At 38.0% G+C, this 19580-nt stretch overlaps 1 protein-coding gene across 3 annotated transcripts; it reads right to left on the reverse strand.

Annotated features, from left to right (window-relative positions):
• Positions 1–232: 232 nt before the first annotated feature.
• Positions 233–18097, reverse strand: LOC113231409. Of its 3 annotated transcripts, none has more exons than XM_026465718.1 (5): positions 17789–18097; positions 8322–8541; positions 8073–8229; positions 2675–2903; positions 233–467 (listed from the first exon to the last, which is right to left on the reverse strand). In XM_026465718.1, exons 2-5 carry the CDS (start codon positions 8473–8475, stop codon positions 363–365), a joined length of 645 nt encoding a protein of 214 aa, XP_026321503.1. In that variant the 5' UTR covers positions 8476–8541; positions 17789–18097; the 3' UTR covers positions 233–362. The 3 variants fall into 3 exon arrangements, with proteins under 3 accessions (XP_026321503.1, XP_026321502.1, XP_026321504.1); XM_026465717.1 differs by lacking the exon at positions 17789–18097 and adding an exon at positions 17464–17536; XM_026465719.1 differs by lacking the exon at positions 17789–18097 and adding an exon at positions 10430–10465.
• Between the last annotated feature and the right edge of the window lie 1483 nt (positions 18098–19580).

Consider the following 19580-nt stretch of genomic DNA (forward strand, 5'->3'; position numbering starts at 1 on the left):
TGAAGTTGATTAAAAATTAAAGTTGAAATGATTAAGTAATAATTTTTTTTAAAATAACTTTTAATAAAGAACATAACTATCTTGTTTTGGTATTTTTCTACTGAATTAATATTTCACGACTATTTGTAATCCACGAATACTTGAATCGATTAATTGAATGGAATACGTGTATTCCGTTCAATCAATCGATTTAGCGCGGAAGGAGGTTTCCCATCACTAAATAGTTCTTGTGACGTCTCATGGTGGATACATAAAATGTGGCAAACTCGGTTTTCATACAAATTGCTGTAAAGACGTGTCAGCGGCGGCCTGTGGTACACTTGTTTCCCCAAGATTTGAAGGCGCGTTGCAACCAATGCTGATCAATATGTGTGGACGTCCGACTTTGAGTCGTTGACGTCCCCGTCACCCAGGGCGTGGGGTGTGGCACGCCAGTCTTCCTCGGCCCGCAGCAGCACTTCCAGCACCTGCAAAAGTTCCAGTTTTTTTTTGCTTTGTCATTCCAGTGGTACAGAATTTTAGCTAAAAATGACGAAATGTGCGGTAAATGTGTGAAAAATACGTCAGACAAACATAAAATAGATACTAACATCACATTCCACAAGGAAGTAACGCGTTTTAACTTGTATTTTTATATAAATATTCACTAAAACCGAAAATTAATTTCGTTGCAACAAAACACGAAAATGTTGCAATGTAACGGATTTCTTTCTCCCAATTTTGCTATTCTGTTTCAAAATAATTATATTACGTCATTTTTTGAGAATAGGCAATATGGCGATGGCTGCAGATTTTTTTTATTCTAATGTAAGTGTGCATTTGACCTCCATTTCTGCAAGATAAATGCGTACAAATGTCGTTTACAAAGAGCAACCCCTAGAGTTTCTTGCTCATATTTCTCAGGGGAATCTGCGTTACGAATGAGCGGTAGAGTTTAACCAATGTGACGATTTCTAGTGTAATAATGCTTACTTATGAAATATTAATTAATAATTGATTTTGATTCTGGGTATCGTTTACGGGATATATGGGGGCACTCATTACGAGTATAGCATTTATTTCTAAATCCAAGATGGCGGACACGATTTAAAAAAAATGCTATATGGGTATCCTTTTCGAGGTATTTGGGGATGCTCAATACGAATATGGCACTCATTTCTAAATCCAAGATGGCGGGCACGATTTATCGAATAATTGCAAGTTGGTTATCGTTTTCGAGATATTTGGGGATGTTCAATACGAATATGGCACTCATTTCTAAATCCAAGATGGCAGACACGACAGTTCAAACAAAAGCAATATTCGTAATGAGCACCCCCAAATACCTCGAAATCGATATCCAACTTGCCATTATTTGAAAAATCGTGCCCGCCATCTTGGATTTAGAAATGAGTGTCATATTTGTAATGAGCACCCCCAAATACCTCGAAAATGATAGGTACCCATACTGCATTTATTTGAAAACTCGTGTCCGCCATCTTGGATTTAGAAATAAATGCTATATTCGTAATGAGCACATCGAATACCTCGAAAACGATTCCCATATTGCATTTATTTGAAAAGTCGTGTCCGTCATCGTGTATTCAGATATAAATGCCATTTCCATAAGGATTACCAAAAATAAATTTTTGAAAATTCTTGTCACTTGACATTGTCGATCGACAGTAACGATCGACAAAACCGAGCATATCTGTAGGCACCTGATCGACAAAATCGAGCCAATCTGTAGGCACCTGATCGACAATGTCGGGCAAATCTGTAGGCACCTTTAACTTAATGATGAGTTAAGCAAGATACAATTTCCCCACTTTTGAGGGAAATGTTATTCCATGGCATCATTATTTGTATATTTGTGTGCGTGCCGACGAGCATAGATACAAGTTGCTTACGCCTACATGAATTTGGTTTTTGCTTCACTTGTGACGGTTCGTTTGATATGAAACTGTCATTCTATGCCAATGTTCTATGCATTATTATTCTAAGTATATATATAATCTTTTCATTAGTGTTTGGAAGTAATTACTTTAAATGGTGAATACCTATAATATGTTTACAAGAAAATTCAAACATATAATGAACACAGCGTAACTACCTATTAGTAAATATTATCGTTAAGTTCAAATAGTGACCAAATTGCACTGTCAAATAATCCATTATGATGAAATAAGTTAACAATGCAATTGCCAACCTTTGTGAAACTCGCCCAGAAGCAAAGTTTGTACTTACTTCGGAAAAATAATACTATTATATCATACTTGCCAAATTGCACAAATAACAAACCCGCTAGATGTGGGTAGAACTCTCAGAAGATCATCTCGTATTTATCAAGAGTCTATCCCACCTCAAATGGCTTTGGTTAATTCCGCATAACAGTGAAAGTGTTGAATCGATCACTTTGGACAAAATGTGTAGTAAAATTGAGGATATAATACACTGTTTACTATACGGTGTGAAAACACGATTCCTAAAGAAATTCACTATAGACAAAAAACACAAAGTTATTCTTTTATTTCTCTCTACTTTACATACTAATATCAATTATTTTTAACCGACTTCAAAAAAGGAGGAGGTTCTCAGTTCGACTGTACGTTTTTTATGTATGTTACGCGATAACTCCGTAATAAATTGTGAACCGATTTTGATGACTCTTTTTTGAGTAGGCTGCAATCTGGACCTGGCGCTTGAGGTTGGCCTGAGCGTGCGCAGGCAGCCGGCGCGCGCTCTGGCACACGCTGGCGAAGAACAGCTCGAGCGAGCCCGGCGCCGCGCCCTCCGCGCCCCCCGCGCCCCCCGCGCCCCGCGGCCGCGCCTCGTCGGGCCCCCCCTCGGGCTCGTGCTCGGGCGTGGCCGGCTCGGGTTCGGCGTCGAGCTTGACGCCGTCTCTGAGCACTGGCCGCTCGCTCCTGTGAATCATTCCAAGCGTTGGCGAGTCTCTGGTCATTGGCCACCCATGACTGAACATCCTAACAAAAAAATGGTCAGTGCTGTTCCTGACGTTGAAATGATCGTTGTAGAACTTTGTAATATTTATTTATCTTAAAAGAAGACCAACATAACATAAGACAAAATCCAACATCATTCATTTAAATTTATACGTCTACCGGCTAAAACAAATAAGTCAAATTCATTTGTTAGTTCATAAATTTGTAACTTTATTCTAGTGGCGTCTTTTTCATATTTATCATTCTTTTCACATCTTCAACACTATAAACAACGCAAATAATATGTAATTATTGTATTAATAACTGAAGCACATTTTTGACATATGCTTTCTTTTCATGTCTCAGTCACCGAATACTCCAAATAATTGAGTTAGTTTGTCTCAGATTACAAATTTGTAATCTAAGTAGTTTGTCTTATATCTCGATACTATAGACCTATCCCAGTCACTATCATAATCTGCAAAACTATGGAGCGTATATCTACTTAACAACCGTCTCCTGCCGTAACTTGAAGACAACGACCTCCTCAGTGATCGCCAGTAAGACGAGGAGATCTTCTTGTGTATGCTTCTTGCGAAGCACTTGCAGTGTCTGAAAATTTCTAAAGCCTTTGACAGGGTCTGGCACGCTAATTTTTTAAACAAGCTTCCCTCTTAAGAGCTTTCCTCTGACCTTTGCAATTAGATCTCGGATTTCTTGAGGGAGCGTTCGATTCAAGTGGTCTTAGGAGTCTACCCTACAAAATATCCGGCGATAGATGCCAGAGTCCCTCAGGGTTCCTTTACTGTACGCAACTCTCTATCTGCTGCACATCAACGATATGGTAAATCCAGGTAGCTTCGGGTATGATGATGACAGCACAGTTGTAGATATGTACTTGACCAATGCAAGGGTCCGTGAAGAAGAAATCCAGTCTTGTCGAGAGCCCATGGTTAATAGTTTGAATTTGACACTTTAGGCAGTGTCCGATTGGATCCATGCCAATCTTGTCAAATTTAACGCTACCAAAATGCAGGCGCGTTTATTCTCCATAAAACAGAGTCACTTTGACCTGACTCCGACATTTCGTGATATATCCATACCGATAGTCGACTATCTTCAGCTACTCGGAATAGACCTGTCGTCCGATTTGAACTTCGGCAGTTCCTTACAGTCTATGGCAAAAATGCAGCCATGAAGCTTAGCATTCTTTCCATGGTGAGGCGTTACTTGACACCTCCTAAGGAGCACACTTTATACGCCTTAAAACTGTTATATCTATAAACAGTCTTAATATGATATTGAGTTAGATAATAGTTCTCTATAAATGGTTTTAGAAAAAAGAAATTGTTCTTAAAGACTTATTTCACTCAAGTCAAAATTTTAACACCTTCTTAATACCAAACAACTTAATTAAGTGTAATCTCTCTTTAGATTTACTCTTATAGTCTTTATTTTAAGTTTATCTGTAGAACAACTGATTATTTTTAGTAAAATTGTTCTATACACATCCAGTAAAGTCTATTAATACTCTAAAAACTAGTGTTCTTAAGTTTATTTTAGATATATTTAATTTATAGACATTCTGTAGTGTTTGCACTTATTGACAAACACCTTATAGCGCGTCTTCAAAGAGGAATGGAAAGAGAAGGAGCTCCATGGGAGGTTCTTTAAGGTACTCCACGATCCTTTTATGGATCGTAAAGCCTCCCTACATTGGCTGCGTTTCGGGGACCTCTTTGGGGAAACCGAAGGTTTTGTCCGTGCAATACAGGATCAGGTTATCAAGACGCGGAACTATCGGAAATATATCCTAAAGGACCGCACAATAGACATTTATCGGGCATGTGGCCGTCCCGGAGAGTCACTTAGGCATATTGTTTCTGGTTGTTCCGCTCTTGCTAACATTGAGTACTTGCACAGACACAACCAGGCAGCCAAATAAATATTACACCAAGAGCTCGCTCTCAAGTACGGACTAGTGCAACAGAGGTTGCCATATTACAAGTATTCACCGGAGCCAATACTCGAAGATGACCGCACCAAAATCTATTGGGATCGATATATTATCACGGACAGGACTATTCTTGCGAATAAGCCTGATATTGTGATATGGGATTGATCGCAGTCGAGGGTATTTCTTGTGGACGTCACCATCCCGCATGACGAGGGTCTCGTGAAAGCTGACACCGAGAAACGCCGGAAGTATCTCGACCTGGCGCACGAGATAATTTGGGATGTGGCCTCCACTGAAATAATCCCAATTGTTTTGTCCGCAAGTGGGATAATTCCAGTCAGCATTTCTAACAGCTTGAGGCGGTTGGATTTCTGTGGCCTGTCGCTTCCAGCACAAATGCAGGAGGCGGTCCTGCTCGATACGGCACGTATTGTTCGCCCATTCCTGGACCTGAGTCCCTGACCTCGGCCGACTGTGCCATTGCCGGGAAATACCGCCTCTCCCATTTCCAAATTCAAAATTAATCTTTTAGGCCTTGGGAGAGGCGAGAGTTTAAAATAAATACAATAATAATAATACAATGTTTCTTTCAGTAATACAGTTAACTTTACATTAACAGTGGATGGTACCTTCTTTTAAGGTTATCAAGCTTGTGTCAGGGGCACTCCTCTTCCATAACTATAAATAACGCACACACTCAACATAGCCCCGCACTAGGGAAACCGTGCCGCGGGTGCCATGGACACACACATAGACAACCACAAATTACACCCAATCTCACGAGAGAAATAATTGTAGGCCATACATCTATTTCTCCCGGCCCGGGAATCGAACCTGGGACCTCTGCGTGGCAAACCGGCATGGTAATCGTTCGGCCACGGAGGCAGTTATCAACTGTTGTGTACAATTATAATTGGATATCAGATTTATAATGTTATATATATGTAATAGTTCTAGTATTATTTGTAGTCTGTTATCTGTTGTTGTACCATATAATAAAAATAAAATATACCAATCTTTTCTAATTTGTGTACCAGTATGGGGAGAGAGACGGTGTCCAACGTTTTTTTTTAATTTAAAAATACTAACAAACATTTCTTTCGTTTGTTAAGTTGTTCTGTAACCAGAGAACTCAAGGAGATTACCTACTGCATCCTCCACAGATCTTTCACGCTGAAAACCAAATTGGTTTCCAAACAATATATTGTTTTTATTTTAATAGTCTAGTAATCTTTAATTGAGTAATTTTTCCAGTATTTCGGACATCACTAATAATACAGATATAGACCTTTAATTGTTGACATCGTCGCTGTTTCCACCCTTATACACAGAAGTTATAGTTGACAATTTAAGAAATGCCGGTAAAATTCCTTTGTCAAAACAGAGGTTGGCAGCTTAGGTAATAATGAGAACAACTACGGAATTTGGAGATTTTAAAAATGCACTAGGGATATTGTCCCAACCAAGTGTACTACTCGACTTTAGAGCCCTAATTATACAGTTTACTTCATCTTCGTCAGTATGCAAGAGAACAAAGGAGTTGATTTGGGTTGGTAAGTTTTTGAGATAAGTTTTCAGTTCATCATTCGGCGTTTGTATTTGCTGAGTGCTGCTTGCCAATGTTAACAAAAAAACTTATTTACATAATCCGCAGAGGCAAAGGGAGTCAATTTCAAATTTGTCAGTTCTGTGTTGGTGGAGTTATTGTTACTAGTATACGTAATATTTTCAATAGTTTTTCATAATAGTTTATTATTTTGACTGAATTTTTTAGTATTTCTTTTGCCTAGTTTCTTTTCATTATTATTATTTATAATTACTTTAGCTAAGTACGCATTACGCATATTCATGAATTTAGCAAACTCATAAATATTTTATTTATTTTTCTTTTTAATAATTTGTTCTGAACATAAAAAAACATCTGGCTAATATGTTTAATTCGGCTGGTAGAATAATGTCCTTCCGTATGGTTTAATGCTATAGAAAATATCACTTTTAGAGCAATAGTATAGGAAAACTAGCTGTAGGTACCTGCGATTTCGTCCGTGTGAACTCTAGATATTGATGTAATCAATTCAAGGTCACTTTTTAAAACTAAATGTTACAATTAAAATTTCAAAAAACCTGGCAAACGTCTATTGTTCTTTTGAATTCAACTACTTGCTGCAACTATAGGTGTACCTTAAAAATCAGAAGAATGGCAGTATATGTGTGATAAACCTCCCCTTGACAATATTTAATTCAGTTGATAAATCTAAGTTTGCTTATTTGGTAATGAACTATTGTCATACATTTTGAAGAATAAGGACAATGATATGAAATTACGTAGAATAGTCTTTGTCGTTTAATCATCGCCGCGAAAACTATGAAACAAAAATGTCGGGTTTTTGTATTTTCTGTTTGTGTATATCTGTGTGTGTATATTTTACATTACGTTATTTATTATTTACGTATTTCTAATTACTCTCATGTATTCATTGAACTGTAGTAAAAATGTTCTCCTCAAGTTTTTCCAATAATTCATTCTCTATATCAATTTATTTGTTTTTATCATTTCTTTTCATCTCGTTTGTCGCGATCAGTTTTTACGGCGATCAAATTACTGTTAAAATGTTTTAAAATCAGCTGTGACCTTGCAGCCATGTCTGGCACTGTGCTACCATGTCTGGCACTGTGCTACCATGTCTGGCACTGCTAATCTTTTCCAGTCATTGGTCGCGGCCCTCGCGATGATATAAAAACGTGATGTCACGGGCTCGCCATGTTAGCTATTGTGATAAAATTTTAAAAATGTATATATACTTGAATTTGAGAATTAAATGTGGGTATAATAGCTTTATCGACGCGGCATACTACGGGGGCCGGAGAACTCTCACTAAGCGATTAGTGCGACAAAGAGCAACAAAAGTTCACTCTTGAGGAACATCTACAAGCTGTTTTCTCGAGTCATTACGAATTGTCTCACCAAACGACTTGATGAGGTTTTGCCAAACGGAGCAGGTCGGATTTTGGCAGGGACACGGCACAATAGGTTAAATGACGTTTTCCGACAGAGAACCAAGGCCATAATCGTCATAATATACTTAGCTCGTTGGGTAAGCAACGACGATGTGGTAGACCCATATCTAACTGCGAGACGTATGTGGGTTATTCGGGGGAAATGGTGAAAATGCAGTAAATAAGTAGATTCGCACCGCCTGGTCATATACGGCAACACGAATGCCATGCGCGCGTGGAATCGCCATTTGCGACAGGGTGCGCCGGCCTTCGTGGTGGCTCCTTTGCGACATTTTTTCATCGACTGTCGCAGCGAGTCGCGCAGGATCTTCCACTCGCGCTTCAGCAGCTCACCTGAAAGCCGACGCACGTGTATAAAATTAGTTGAGTTCGTGATCACAGGCGGGCCAAGGTTCGTTAGTAAGGTGACGGGTTGTTTCACTCACTATTGGCACCAAGGCGGCGCGCGATGTCGGCCCAGCAGCGGTCGCGCGCGTCGATGTCGCGGTGTGCTTCGTGCTGCGTGTCGTACAGCACGGGAAACTTCTTCACTTCGTCTATGAGTCGCTCGCGGTACTCACGAGTTGCCGACGATGTCATCACGCCACCTCCAATGAAGTCGCCGACGCCGCGCCCGTGCCTCTTTCCAACGAGGTACCCACAAATCTATTGTTACAAAAGTATGATGCAATTACATTTCAGGAGCTAGTTCTGGACATGTCGCACCCTCGATAACAAAGCGACGAAATTCGAAAACCCCGACTATTTCGTAAATAAGTGCTACCGTAAAATATAATATTTCGTTTTTCATATCAAATAAAATTTTGTCGTATATTGAACCAGCCAAATGTCCTATGTATATTGCTGATTCCCCGTACCATCAGCAAAGTTAAAGACGTCCTAAGCCGTTTCGTTTGCAAACCGAGTTTAAAGTAGGAATGGTTTTATCAACTTTTATTTGGAAAAACCTTTTGTGTGTAATGAAAATATGAAGTGGGCCTTTAAGTTCATTGGTTGATAAGAAAAGCCGAGCTGCAAGTGGCTGCTACTGACCGCAGCCGCCATTGCCTGTACGCAAAAATGACCCTAAAGAGCGGTTACACACGGCGTGTTGAAATAATCAATTGGCTACATTCAAATAATCTGAATATTAACTTAAATAAATCAATTATAACAATTTAATAAATCGAGACATACTAAATTTAATTTCAATTTTAATATCGATGCAATTGAGGAAGTATCCCACACAAAATTTCTTGGAGTAACCACAGATCAAGAACTGAACTGGAAAACTCACGTCGTGAATGTATGTTCGAGAATCAATAAGTTTGTACGTGCCTTAAAATAGCTGAAAAATATAAACAATAAGAAAGAAGAAAAATTAAAAAAAAAAGAAAGCTGTCATAACCACATGTAGGGCGTACCTATGTAGAATCCATATTACGTTACGGTCTTATAGTATAGGGTAATATACAGATCGAAACAGCTTTTGTAGCACAAAAGAAATGCATTAGAGCAATTTGTGGAATTCCGCTGGATGAAACATGGAGACCCTTGTTTCAGAGCCTTGGTCTGGTGCCACTACCATCATTATATATGTATATACGAAATTTGTATCTTTGTACGAAAACACACACATTTGTCTCAGAAAGCCTGTGATGTGAATACTAGAGTCAGCAGAAACACGAATAGACTTGTACTTGACACTATTCCTATGACTGCTAAATACAGTAAAACAGTACAGTAAAAGTTGTTTAAAAATGTGTGTTGACATATATAATAAAATACCACTTGAGATTAAACTATTACCTACACTTAACTTTCTTTAAAACAAAGCTGTACAAGTGGTTAAATAAAATAAAATTGACAGGAAATGAGATGTAAGATTTTGTCTTGAAGATTGTTTGTGACATTTTTGTATTATTGTGTTGTGGTAGTCTGATTGACATTATATGTATAACTAGACATTTGCATGCTATTTAATATATGCGAAACATGTTTGTACTGGCACTGCCTCTTGTAATATCTTCTGTTATACCATGTTTTAAGAAAATAAATTAATTATTATTATTATTATTAAAACTAGACTTGCACTATGTTTTGTAGGGTTTGACAGAATCAAAACAAATAAATAACCTCACTATGAGTAACATTTTGATCATTTTAATGTGGGTAAGTTCCTATTCGACTCTGTGCTCATTATTCATTAAATTTTGCCTGTTCATTTGCATCAAATTATTAATAATTTCCGTATTTACTATAAATATACAGGGCGGTTCCCGGAACTTTTCTATAGGATAATAATTTGTTTCGGAATGGATTTGTCAGTTATTGACCATTTTTGTTACTGGTTTTATCATGTCGACAGACTTATCTGTGGTTGAGGATTGATCTTCTAAAGGTCGAATTTCTCTTGCACATGACCATATTGGCGATGTACGTCGAAGAAGCAATTTCCACGAAAGGGGTCCGCCTATAAATAGACCTCCGCCTCTAAGACTTTTTCTCGTCTCGCTGGTGATTGCTTTGTTTTGTTTTAAACTTTGCTACGTACCTACCCCAAAGTATGGTATTGGAGTCGTGTCTCCCGATTTCTACCCGTCTACATTCTCTGCGGCCTACCGTCTCCGCAGTCTAAGAAAGAAAATGATATTTTTAAAAGCAGCAGAAATGGGATTGCATCGGATGGAAGAATGTCTAACCTGTGACATGTGGAAAATCATGAGCAATACGTTGATATGGGTTAAGTAGTTTAGGTTCTGTGAGAACACACATGTGGTACTTAAACAGACATATTTACAAGCTCCGTCAAATCATAACCTTCCTTTTCAGTTTCTATACTTATATGACTAATAAAATAGTCAGGTAATAAAAGGGTAAGTATCGAATAATAATGTTTAATAGCCCCACTTTTTCATCGAGGAGAGTTTTATTTAAATGAAGCCATTTTTTAATTGATAGAGGTAGATAGATAGTTAGAATACGTTTATTGCCTTTCCACAAGCACACACAATGATACGAAACAACAAATAACGAAAAAAAGAAGACAAAAAAAAAACGCAAAACAAAACGTACAAAATAACAAAAAGGCAAGAAATCAAATAAATATACACAATAAACAACATATATCTACATACATACATGTACTTCACGCCTTTTCCCATCGGGGTAGGCAGAGACAACAGTCTTCCACTTAAATACAAATTAATTAAAAAGCAAGTTATTGCTGCAGCAAGCCAAACAGGCCATAGCTCAGTGCAGGTGTTGCCCAAAAAGAACGCACTGATTTTCAGCTATCGCCTAGAGGGTAACGCGACATGGTGCATCAACAGCAAAAAGCAATGTGTAAGTAATGTGTAAGTCGTGCAGTGAGTTTTAGTGTAGTTGTGTGTCAGTGTTAACGTGTCGATGGGAGCGTCGGTGGGAGCGTTGGTGGGAGCGTCGGTGAGAGCGTCGGTGGGAGCGTCGGTGAGAGCGTCGGTGGGAGCTTCGGTGGGAGCGTCTAAGGGAGCGTACGGGTGTGGCAAGCATGAAATTTAAAAAACCAACTACAAAAATGAAGAATAGATACAACAAAGAAATAGGACAAAAAACAAAAAAAAGATATAACAAAGAAATAGGACAAAAAATTAATTATTATAAATATTACAAATTGGTGTTTCAGAAGCCCTCGCTATACAAAGCGCTGCAAATTATCCAGCTTTTGCCTCTCAAAAATACGTTCCCTCAAATGCTTTTTGAAGGTGGACTTAGATTTGTGCCGTGGGGCGACGGCTTAAGAATACATTGTCGCCTCCCCATACATGCCCGTGGGGGTCGTAAGAGGCGACCGAGGGCGTCACAAGTGTCCATCTGCTTAGCATTGTGGTAGGCTCTGTGGCGACTGGATAGCGACCACAGTACACACGGCGGAAAACCCTCCACAGTGAAACGCTTTTGCGAATCGCGTTCAGGGATCAGTTGGTGTACATCCAGTGCATTTGGCCAGACCGGCAAAATGATAGTGACGGAGTGAAGATATTTGTGTTTTCCATCCGTTACTCTCATCTCTGGACTGTATTCGCACTTTCCATCAGGCGCGGTGCAGCCATTTTGTCGAGTCGCAATAAAAAAAAAAAAAAAAAAAAAAAATTTGAGAAGCGTAAGTGGAGGTGGGATATTATTTCCACACCTTGTGGCCTGATAGCGAAAGCTTCCCGTAAAAGCCACAGCACGATGAATTTAACCCGCCAACAGAGACCGTACGGATCTGCTGGGATAGACCAAACAGCAATTGCTCTCAAGTCATCATTCAAGCGTGATTGCGCTTCATGTAGGTTATGTGAGTATACTGGTATGTATAGCTGAACGTCATCCGCGTAACAATGGTACCTACAATGTTTAATCACCCTAGGTAAATCAGCATTGTAAATGATGAACAGTATTGGTCCCAATAAAGATCCTTGCGATACCCCCCGATTAACCGCAAGAAAGTCTGAAACAACACGGGCTCCGTCCGGCCTGGACAACCTGATCGCCTGCGAGCGTACTCCAACGTAACTCTCAAACCACTGTACCGCAGAATCATTCATGCCATAATATGACAGCTTTGCGATGAGAAGAGCAACATTAATACTATCTAACGCACGTGAAAATTCCAACAGCGTCAGGATCGTACCTCGACCAGATTCCTGTTCGGCAAGTATGTTGTCCGACACATCTAGTAGGGCTGTAATTGTGCCTCTACCCTTACGAAATCCCGACTGAAGAGCAGGAAGGAAGGAAGGAAGGAAGCTTCAATGTTCTTGACAAATTGAGAGAGAATTGTCTTTTCAAGAATTTTAGATAAGAAGGGCAAGATGCTTATAGGTAGGTCTTTGAGCTCAGTGGGATCAGTGACTTTTGGGAGAGGCGTGACCAGCGCTTGCTTCCACTGACTTGGGACGGTACCTGTTGTGATTGACCTATTTATAATACTTGTAATGACATTTAAAGAACGTGGAAGAGAAAGTAAGATCATTTCCCTACTGAAACCATCACATCCAATAGCTTAGATTTTACTGACATGATGAATGAAGTCACGGTAGCCTTCGAAACTGGACAAAATTGAACCGACGCATCATTCAATCTATCATTCCTAAACGATTCCAACTCCGAGATAGGAAACTTGCCGGAACCGAGCAGATCCAGAAAGTAAGCATTGATGACGTTAGGATCACTGAAATGGTCTGGAAAGTGGTCAGTCCTACCAGGATCCACTAGAATGTTTTCCCTTAAATTCTTCCAGGACTTTTTACTGCCGCAGTCCTGTGAGTTCACCAGGTGATGAAAGTAAGCAGACTTCTCATTGGAGATACTAACTACAAAACTTTTAAGATCCTTGTAATATCTCTTATGAGCATCTGACTTAGTGCGGCGATAGTTGTCAAGAGCATCATTACGTAGATTCATCATTTTGATTGTGTCAGTAATCCAAGGTAATGAATGATGACGTTTAATGTTGATATTCTTGAACGGGGCATATAAGTCAAAAAGAGAAAGGATGTAATGATTAAGTCTGTCCACCGTGGCATCCACGGTAGGCGTTGTGGTGATAGATTCCCAGTCGATCGAGTCCAAATCACAGTTAAAATTATCAAGATTTATACCTGAAATGGGTCTATAAGTAACGGACTTCGGCGGCAATTTTTTTTTAAGTAAAAGTGTGACGATGATCATTGTATGACCCAATGACCTTGTAATATTGGAAACCTTTACATCCCGAAGTCGCACATTAGTACATACCAGGTCTATAAGAGTTTCAGTTCCAGTTGAAAAATGTGTAGGACTATTTACTGCTTGCAGAAGATCAATGTAATTTAAAAATTAATTTAATTTAATTGTATTATCATGTGACTGATGAAGCATATTTATATTAAAATCTCCCAATAAAATGACATTATCATATTTTGAAAAATAAAGTAGCGTATCCGTTAAAGCATCAGTAAAAGTATCGACATTAACCCAATTTGGTCTATACCCTGTCCTAATAAGGAGGCTTTGACCATTTGCTTTTGTAGTAAGCCACATTTGCTCAATATTAGCCTTAGGGTGTTTTACGTAACGTACGGGAACGTCCCGCTTAACATAGAAGGCAATACCGCCCCCCCTCCCATGGCGCATGTGCAACGGCCGCGGAATACTTTTAAGCTTATAACCAGGCATAGACGGCGCACGTGCTTCTTGTCCCAATGGCAACCAAGATTCGTTAATTGCTACAAAATCGGGATCAAAACGGCTCATAGCTACGAGAAAATCGTCGTGACCTGTGTTTAAAGATCCAGCATTGAATAGACCTAACCTTACAAATTTGGTCTTGGAGGTCATGTCAAAAAAAAAATGTAAATAGATACGTTTACACTGAGCCACACGTGGAGCAGCACAGGACGACAATTGCAGAAACTGTGCGTGGATAATACATTACGGCAAGTAATATTATTAATTATCAATATCATTAACATTATCAAGAGTACATATGTATATTGTGAGTGAGAAAAACCGCGATGAGAGTAAATTGTAAATATTATGAAAATTAGAATACAAAGAAAAAAATAAATTGTTGTTAATAAAAATTGTACAAGATTGAGTAATTAACATATTAATAATATTGTGTACGTATTGCTGTAGTAGAGTAATGTGTGTTGCCTTTAACTTCGCCGCCACGCGCCTCGAGTCCCTTCAGAATGAAACACTGTTGCTGCAGCAAACAAACATGCTATATGCTATATGAACAATGACAAAAACAGGAATATGTACATAAAGAAAAACCAGACTAGCACAAATAGACAAAACACACAAAGGCACATAAAATTAAGAGCATGTAATAGCACAATTTAATGAAATAAATAAAAAAATAAAAAAAATTTAAAAAAAATTTGTTTACAAACAATGCTATTTTTCTGGTAATCTAACGACGGAACCACATTTGAAAAACAAAACTACACACAAATATTGGAAAAACAGTGCAACAAAACAATGTCAATAAAAGAACAAATACAATAAAAACAAATTAAAGTCGATATTATTGATATTGATAGTGGAATGGACAATCCAGTAAAGGTTTTCGGACAATTAATGTTTGAACAAACGGCATTCAGTCTCAAGTCAGAGAACAAAGAAGTAACGAGAACGGACACTCTCCGCCCCTCCCTAGCTTTAGATAGCGCACCACGCCCCGCACATTGACGGTCACATTGACCGAACGAGAACAAGGCTGTCGGCGAGCCGTTTTCGCACTCAGACGGCTTTGATATTTGAATATAGTTTTAATTTATTCATTACGACATTATATATAACGTTACTATTTATAGTGTTAGTGAATTGTGCTGTGTACAGTTGTTTATAATCATCTAAACGGAATAAAGGGAGGAGTTTCTTTCGTTTTTTGAAAGATGAAACGAAGTAAGTAGAAAACGTATGTCAGAGACTCATTCAATTATTGTTTTCTTTAGTGCAGAGTAATATATATATTATATCTGTATTATAATACAGATTTATTATATCAATATAATAAGATACCATAACTTCGTGAGCTAGACAAGGGTTCTTGAATTTTAAATTTGTATTGCCGATAAATTGTACGTAGTGAATATACCTACGTAATTATTAAGTAGATAATGATAAACTTGGACACGCAATTCCAAATACTTTGGTTATTTTATTTAAAGGTACCTGTCCAAAATATAACATTTTAAGTGCTTTTAATATATTTTTTAAATAAATCTTCAATATTATTTTAGTTGGTGAATTAACGATAAATATAATATTATATCGATATCGTAGGTATTTAACCTACGCAATGAACATGTGTAATTATTAGGATTCCATAATAGAATTATAGATAACAGATTAGAACAGACCTTAGAATTTTCGCGATGTTGCCGCTCTGACCACGTAACGTAATAGTACGAGAAAGTAATGGGTAACCCTGCCACTTCACGCACACATTTGCGCGTGTGCAGATAGCGCCTTGCTTAGTAGTAGTAGGTAATTTTCGACTGTCGTATGGAGTGTCCGGGGTGTGCTCAAGTAGGGACCCCATGTCCAATTAATTGTCTTTGTGATTCAGCACAAGTGAGATGCAGCATAAATGTTTAGTGTATGATAAATTATTATAACTGCGGACACAATTTATTTTACAAATAGCAGGTTATTGAAAATTTGCAAACAAAATTGTAATGTATAATTTTGTTTGCAAATTTTCAATTTTCATAATGTAAAATATAAACTACTTTTTCGACAATAACTTTTATTACCAAGAAAGTATTTTTTTTAAATATCAAGTCATGTGTGCATTATACGAACGCTCTAATTTAGAATTTAATCACTCTGTATTTCTATTATAACATTCAAAACTTTTTTATGAACTCAAATTAGGTCTTAAGGTAATACTTTAAGGTGGCACTCATTTATATTGCATATAAATTAGTACTATTTCAGAAACGTTCTATCCTGTTAAAAATACAAGAAAAAGAAAGATCTTATTCTTTTATTCCTAACAGAATAGCTTATTGGCAATAGACATTTTCAAAAGTTTTGTTTTTACATAATCTATTATATTATCGATACCAAGTAATCGAATAATCGAGTCGAATCCAAGGATCTTTGTTCTAAAAAAATAATTGAATACCAATTTAGGTCAATGAACAATTCAATAAAAATTTATAATCGAGTTTTGTTAGCAAATTTTCAAAACCTTATATTTAGAAAATAAATTGTGTCCGCAGTTACACAATTTAACACGATAACACTGTAAAATTCATCTCATTTACGCTGTGATTTTTTCGATCACTGTGATTATCACCAAAAAAATTGAAGATTAGTTTAACCCAATGAAACTGACGTTGTTGCCGCCCGAGCTTGCAAAGTACACACAAAAGTTAACAACTGGCGCTAACATATTTACTTTAAATTACAATTATATGTCTAGAATATAACATTCCATAGTTTTAAAAGTGGTTACATAATTATGACAAAATCACAATCCTAATTGTATACATTTTAATGGAAATGCATTGTATAAATATTTACGAAAATTATATGGATACGTACATAAAAGACACTTTCCACTGATTGTAGTTTCTTTACTTTTCTCTGAAATAAATGTATACCTTTTTTTTAAAACGGGCGGCGTCATGATTTTACGCGTATTTTTGAACACAACACAAAGTTCTTGTTTCTGAAATATGTAATATTTACATAATATATTTGAAATTTTGTGAACGTTTACATTTTATTGCACGCGACTGTACAGCGTACAGTCGTCTTGTATTTCGACTGTGAACTGGCAACCTCTCAATTTTCTAAAGATTTTTAATATCATTTTATACTATTTCATACTCCGCAGCGTTGCAAAAAAGTCCATTGTTTATAATAACAAGTATAATAAAAATTTAAAGACTACGTATTTTTATTTAATAAACCAGGTGCTATATAAATGACGCTAATAAGTTTTTTCTTCATTATGTAAAGTTGTCAAAATTGAGATAGTACCGGTTGCCAGTTCACAGTCGAATTCTCACTTCTGGGGAAAATTCTATTATTTTTGAGAAATAAAGCTCCTTCACTAACCTCATTCGGGGTTAAAGTTAGTGATGATGAATAAACGACAAACGGCATCTGCTTTAAGAACTCGCAGCGCTCGTGGGAATACCAAATGTGGAAGTCTTCTTCATTTTAAAGTAGGTAACAGTTTGTTTTATACTGTACGTCGCCCTACGTGGGCAGGTATATATCTCTCTCTCTACTCATTTTAAAAGAGCGAGGGCAGGCAATTAAAATTGAGTGACAATTATTAAGCAAGTAACAAATTACATAGTGGATGTGAAAATCAGACAAGACAAGACTTTAAAATTAATTAAATGTAAAAACAAAATAATAATTGTCTCATGGTAACCTTGATTGTTCGTCTGCCGTCGCTGCTCGGCCTCCACTCGCTAATTACATCAAAGAGCGGTAACGATAGCACACCATGTTTGTGAAGTGAATTAACAAAGCGATTTAGAGGACCTCCCAAGGGCACCTGCACAGGTTCGCGCGAAAAAATACAGTGCTCTCAAACGATGTTGAAGCGATACTGAGCGAAAGAGAGCGAGAGCGACGATGGAGCGATGCGATGCGAGTGCGAGGCGATGCGATGTTGCCGCTTCGCTTGCGCCACGCCACGCACATCACGGCGCAGCGGGGCGCGGGGCGCGGGACGCGGGGCGGGGAGCGGGACGCGGGGTGCGGGGTGTAGGTGAGACGAGGCGGCAACTCGCGTCGCATCGCATAATTAGCTGTTGAGCCGGGGCCTCCTATTTGTTTGTTACATGCTCATTATTCCAATCGGTCTGTTTGATTTCGACACTTGCTAAAAAGAATTATTGACAGATTACGTGTTGTGTTGAGTTGTATTAACCATCTACACGTGTCATGTTCCACGATAAAAATTTGACTGGACACATCTCCATTTTCATTCTTTGCTTTCAAAGACATTCACCTATTTGGCGACATTCCAACAAATACTTACGAAACTATAGATGACGAGATTACCTACAAATGTGAAATATCATTAAATTTATTGTTATGTACTTCTTTCTTTTGTTTTACTTTTAAATAAAAGTGGGTAGGTACATATTGTGGAAAAGTTATTTGATTGAGCTAGATTCTAATAGCAGTAGAGTTCCATGTGAAAGAGTTCGCCCAGGGAAGTACCACCTTAAAGTACCTATTTCTACCGGCAAGCAGTGATATGAGCGTTTTTGCATTTCGGTTGTGAAGGGTAAAGGTGCTAGTGAAACAGGCAAATGGGAGATGTGGACTTATGTCGGAGGGTAACGGGCGCAGTGGCATGGCAGTGTCAGATCTTTGCGATCTAGAACTCTGAGTGGCACTGCGACTGTTATGGATAGGCGTGTCGCTTACCACCAGACGAACAACTAGTTCGTCTCGTCATCGTCACTTGACATCATACAATCATCTTTAGCAGCACGACGCTTTCGATAGGGCTATAAAATAGACATTCCATTCTAGCAATATCACATTACCAGGTGTACTTAACAACAGTTTTTAACAGTTTTTTTGCCCATTCAAATAGAAATTTTATTTTCTATTGTCGAATGAGTACTGGGAACCTGTTCAAAGGCGCGCTGACTTATACCCCAGAGCCCAGAATGCTGTGTTACTTGCTTTTCTCAAACATGTATTTTACTATAAGAGCAAGAGGGACAACGGTAGTTAACATTAAATAGTAGTTCGTCGTTAGTGTCGTGCTCTGGCAAGCGGCATCGGGCGCGTTGCGTCCCGCTCGCACAAGAACCCACTGGTCGCACCAGACAGACTGTCGCCAACGCCAGCCGTCATACTATACATAAAGCCGAGTTCACACTATTGCTGGTGCCATATGCCAGTCGTAATGACAATAAATATCATTTGTTTGAATTTGAATAGTTTTATGGCATTGAAATATCCATAATTTGCCGTTTTTTGTACAAGATTGTACGGGGAAATGGACCACGTGTAGAATGATAGTAATGTGTTACATATAAATTGTGAACAGTAGTTAGGTACAATTAGATCAATTTCGATATAAGTAGTATGTATACTTAGAATAATAACGTATGTATATGTATACTAAAGCTTCATTTTGCTACTTTTGCAAATACTTTACAGAATATAGTGCGAAATCGAATGCCATTTATGTGTTG

The sequence above is a fragment of the Hyposmocoma kahamanoa genome, unplaced genomic scaffold, assembly GCF_003589595.1.
Source record: "Hyposmocoma kahamanoa isolate Upper Pololo Valley unplaced genomic scaffold, ASM358959v1 65, whole genome shotgun sequence".
Lineage (NCBI taxonomy): Eukaryota > Metazoa > Arthropoda > Insecta > Lepidoptera > Cosmopterigidae > Hyposmocoma > Hyposmocoma kahamanoa.

Excerpts from the sequence above, each read along its gene's own strand:
- LOC113231409 (XM_026465717.1), bottom strand. The coding sequence starts at position 17,511 with ATGCCGTTTGTCGTTTATTCATCATCACTAACTTTAACCCCGAATGAG. Across the intron at positions 8,230-8,321 it reads GCGCCGCCTTGGTGCCAATA|GTGAGCTGCTGAAGCGCGAG; the intron begins GTGAGTGAAACA and ends GTCGGCTTTCAG. Across the intron at positions 468-2,674 it reads AGGCCAACCTCAAGCGCCAG|GTGCTGGAAGTGCTGCTGCG; the intron begins GTCCAGATTGCA and ends GAACTTTTGCAG.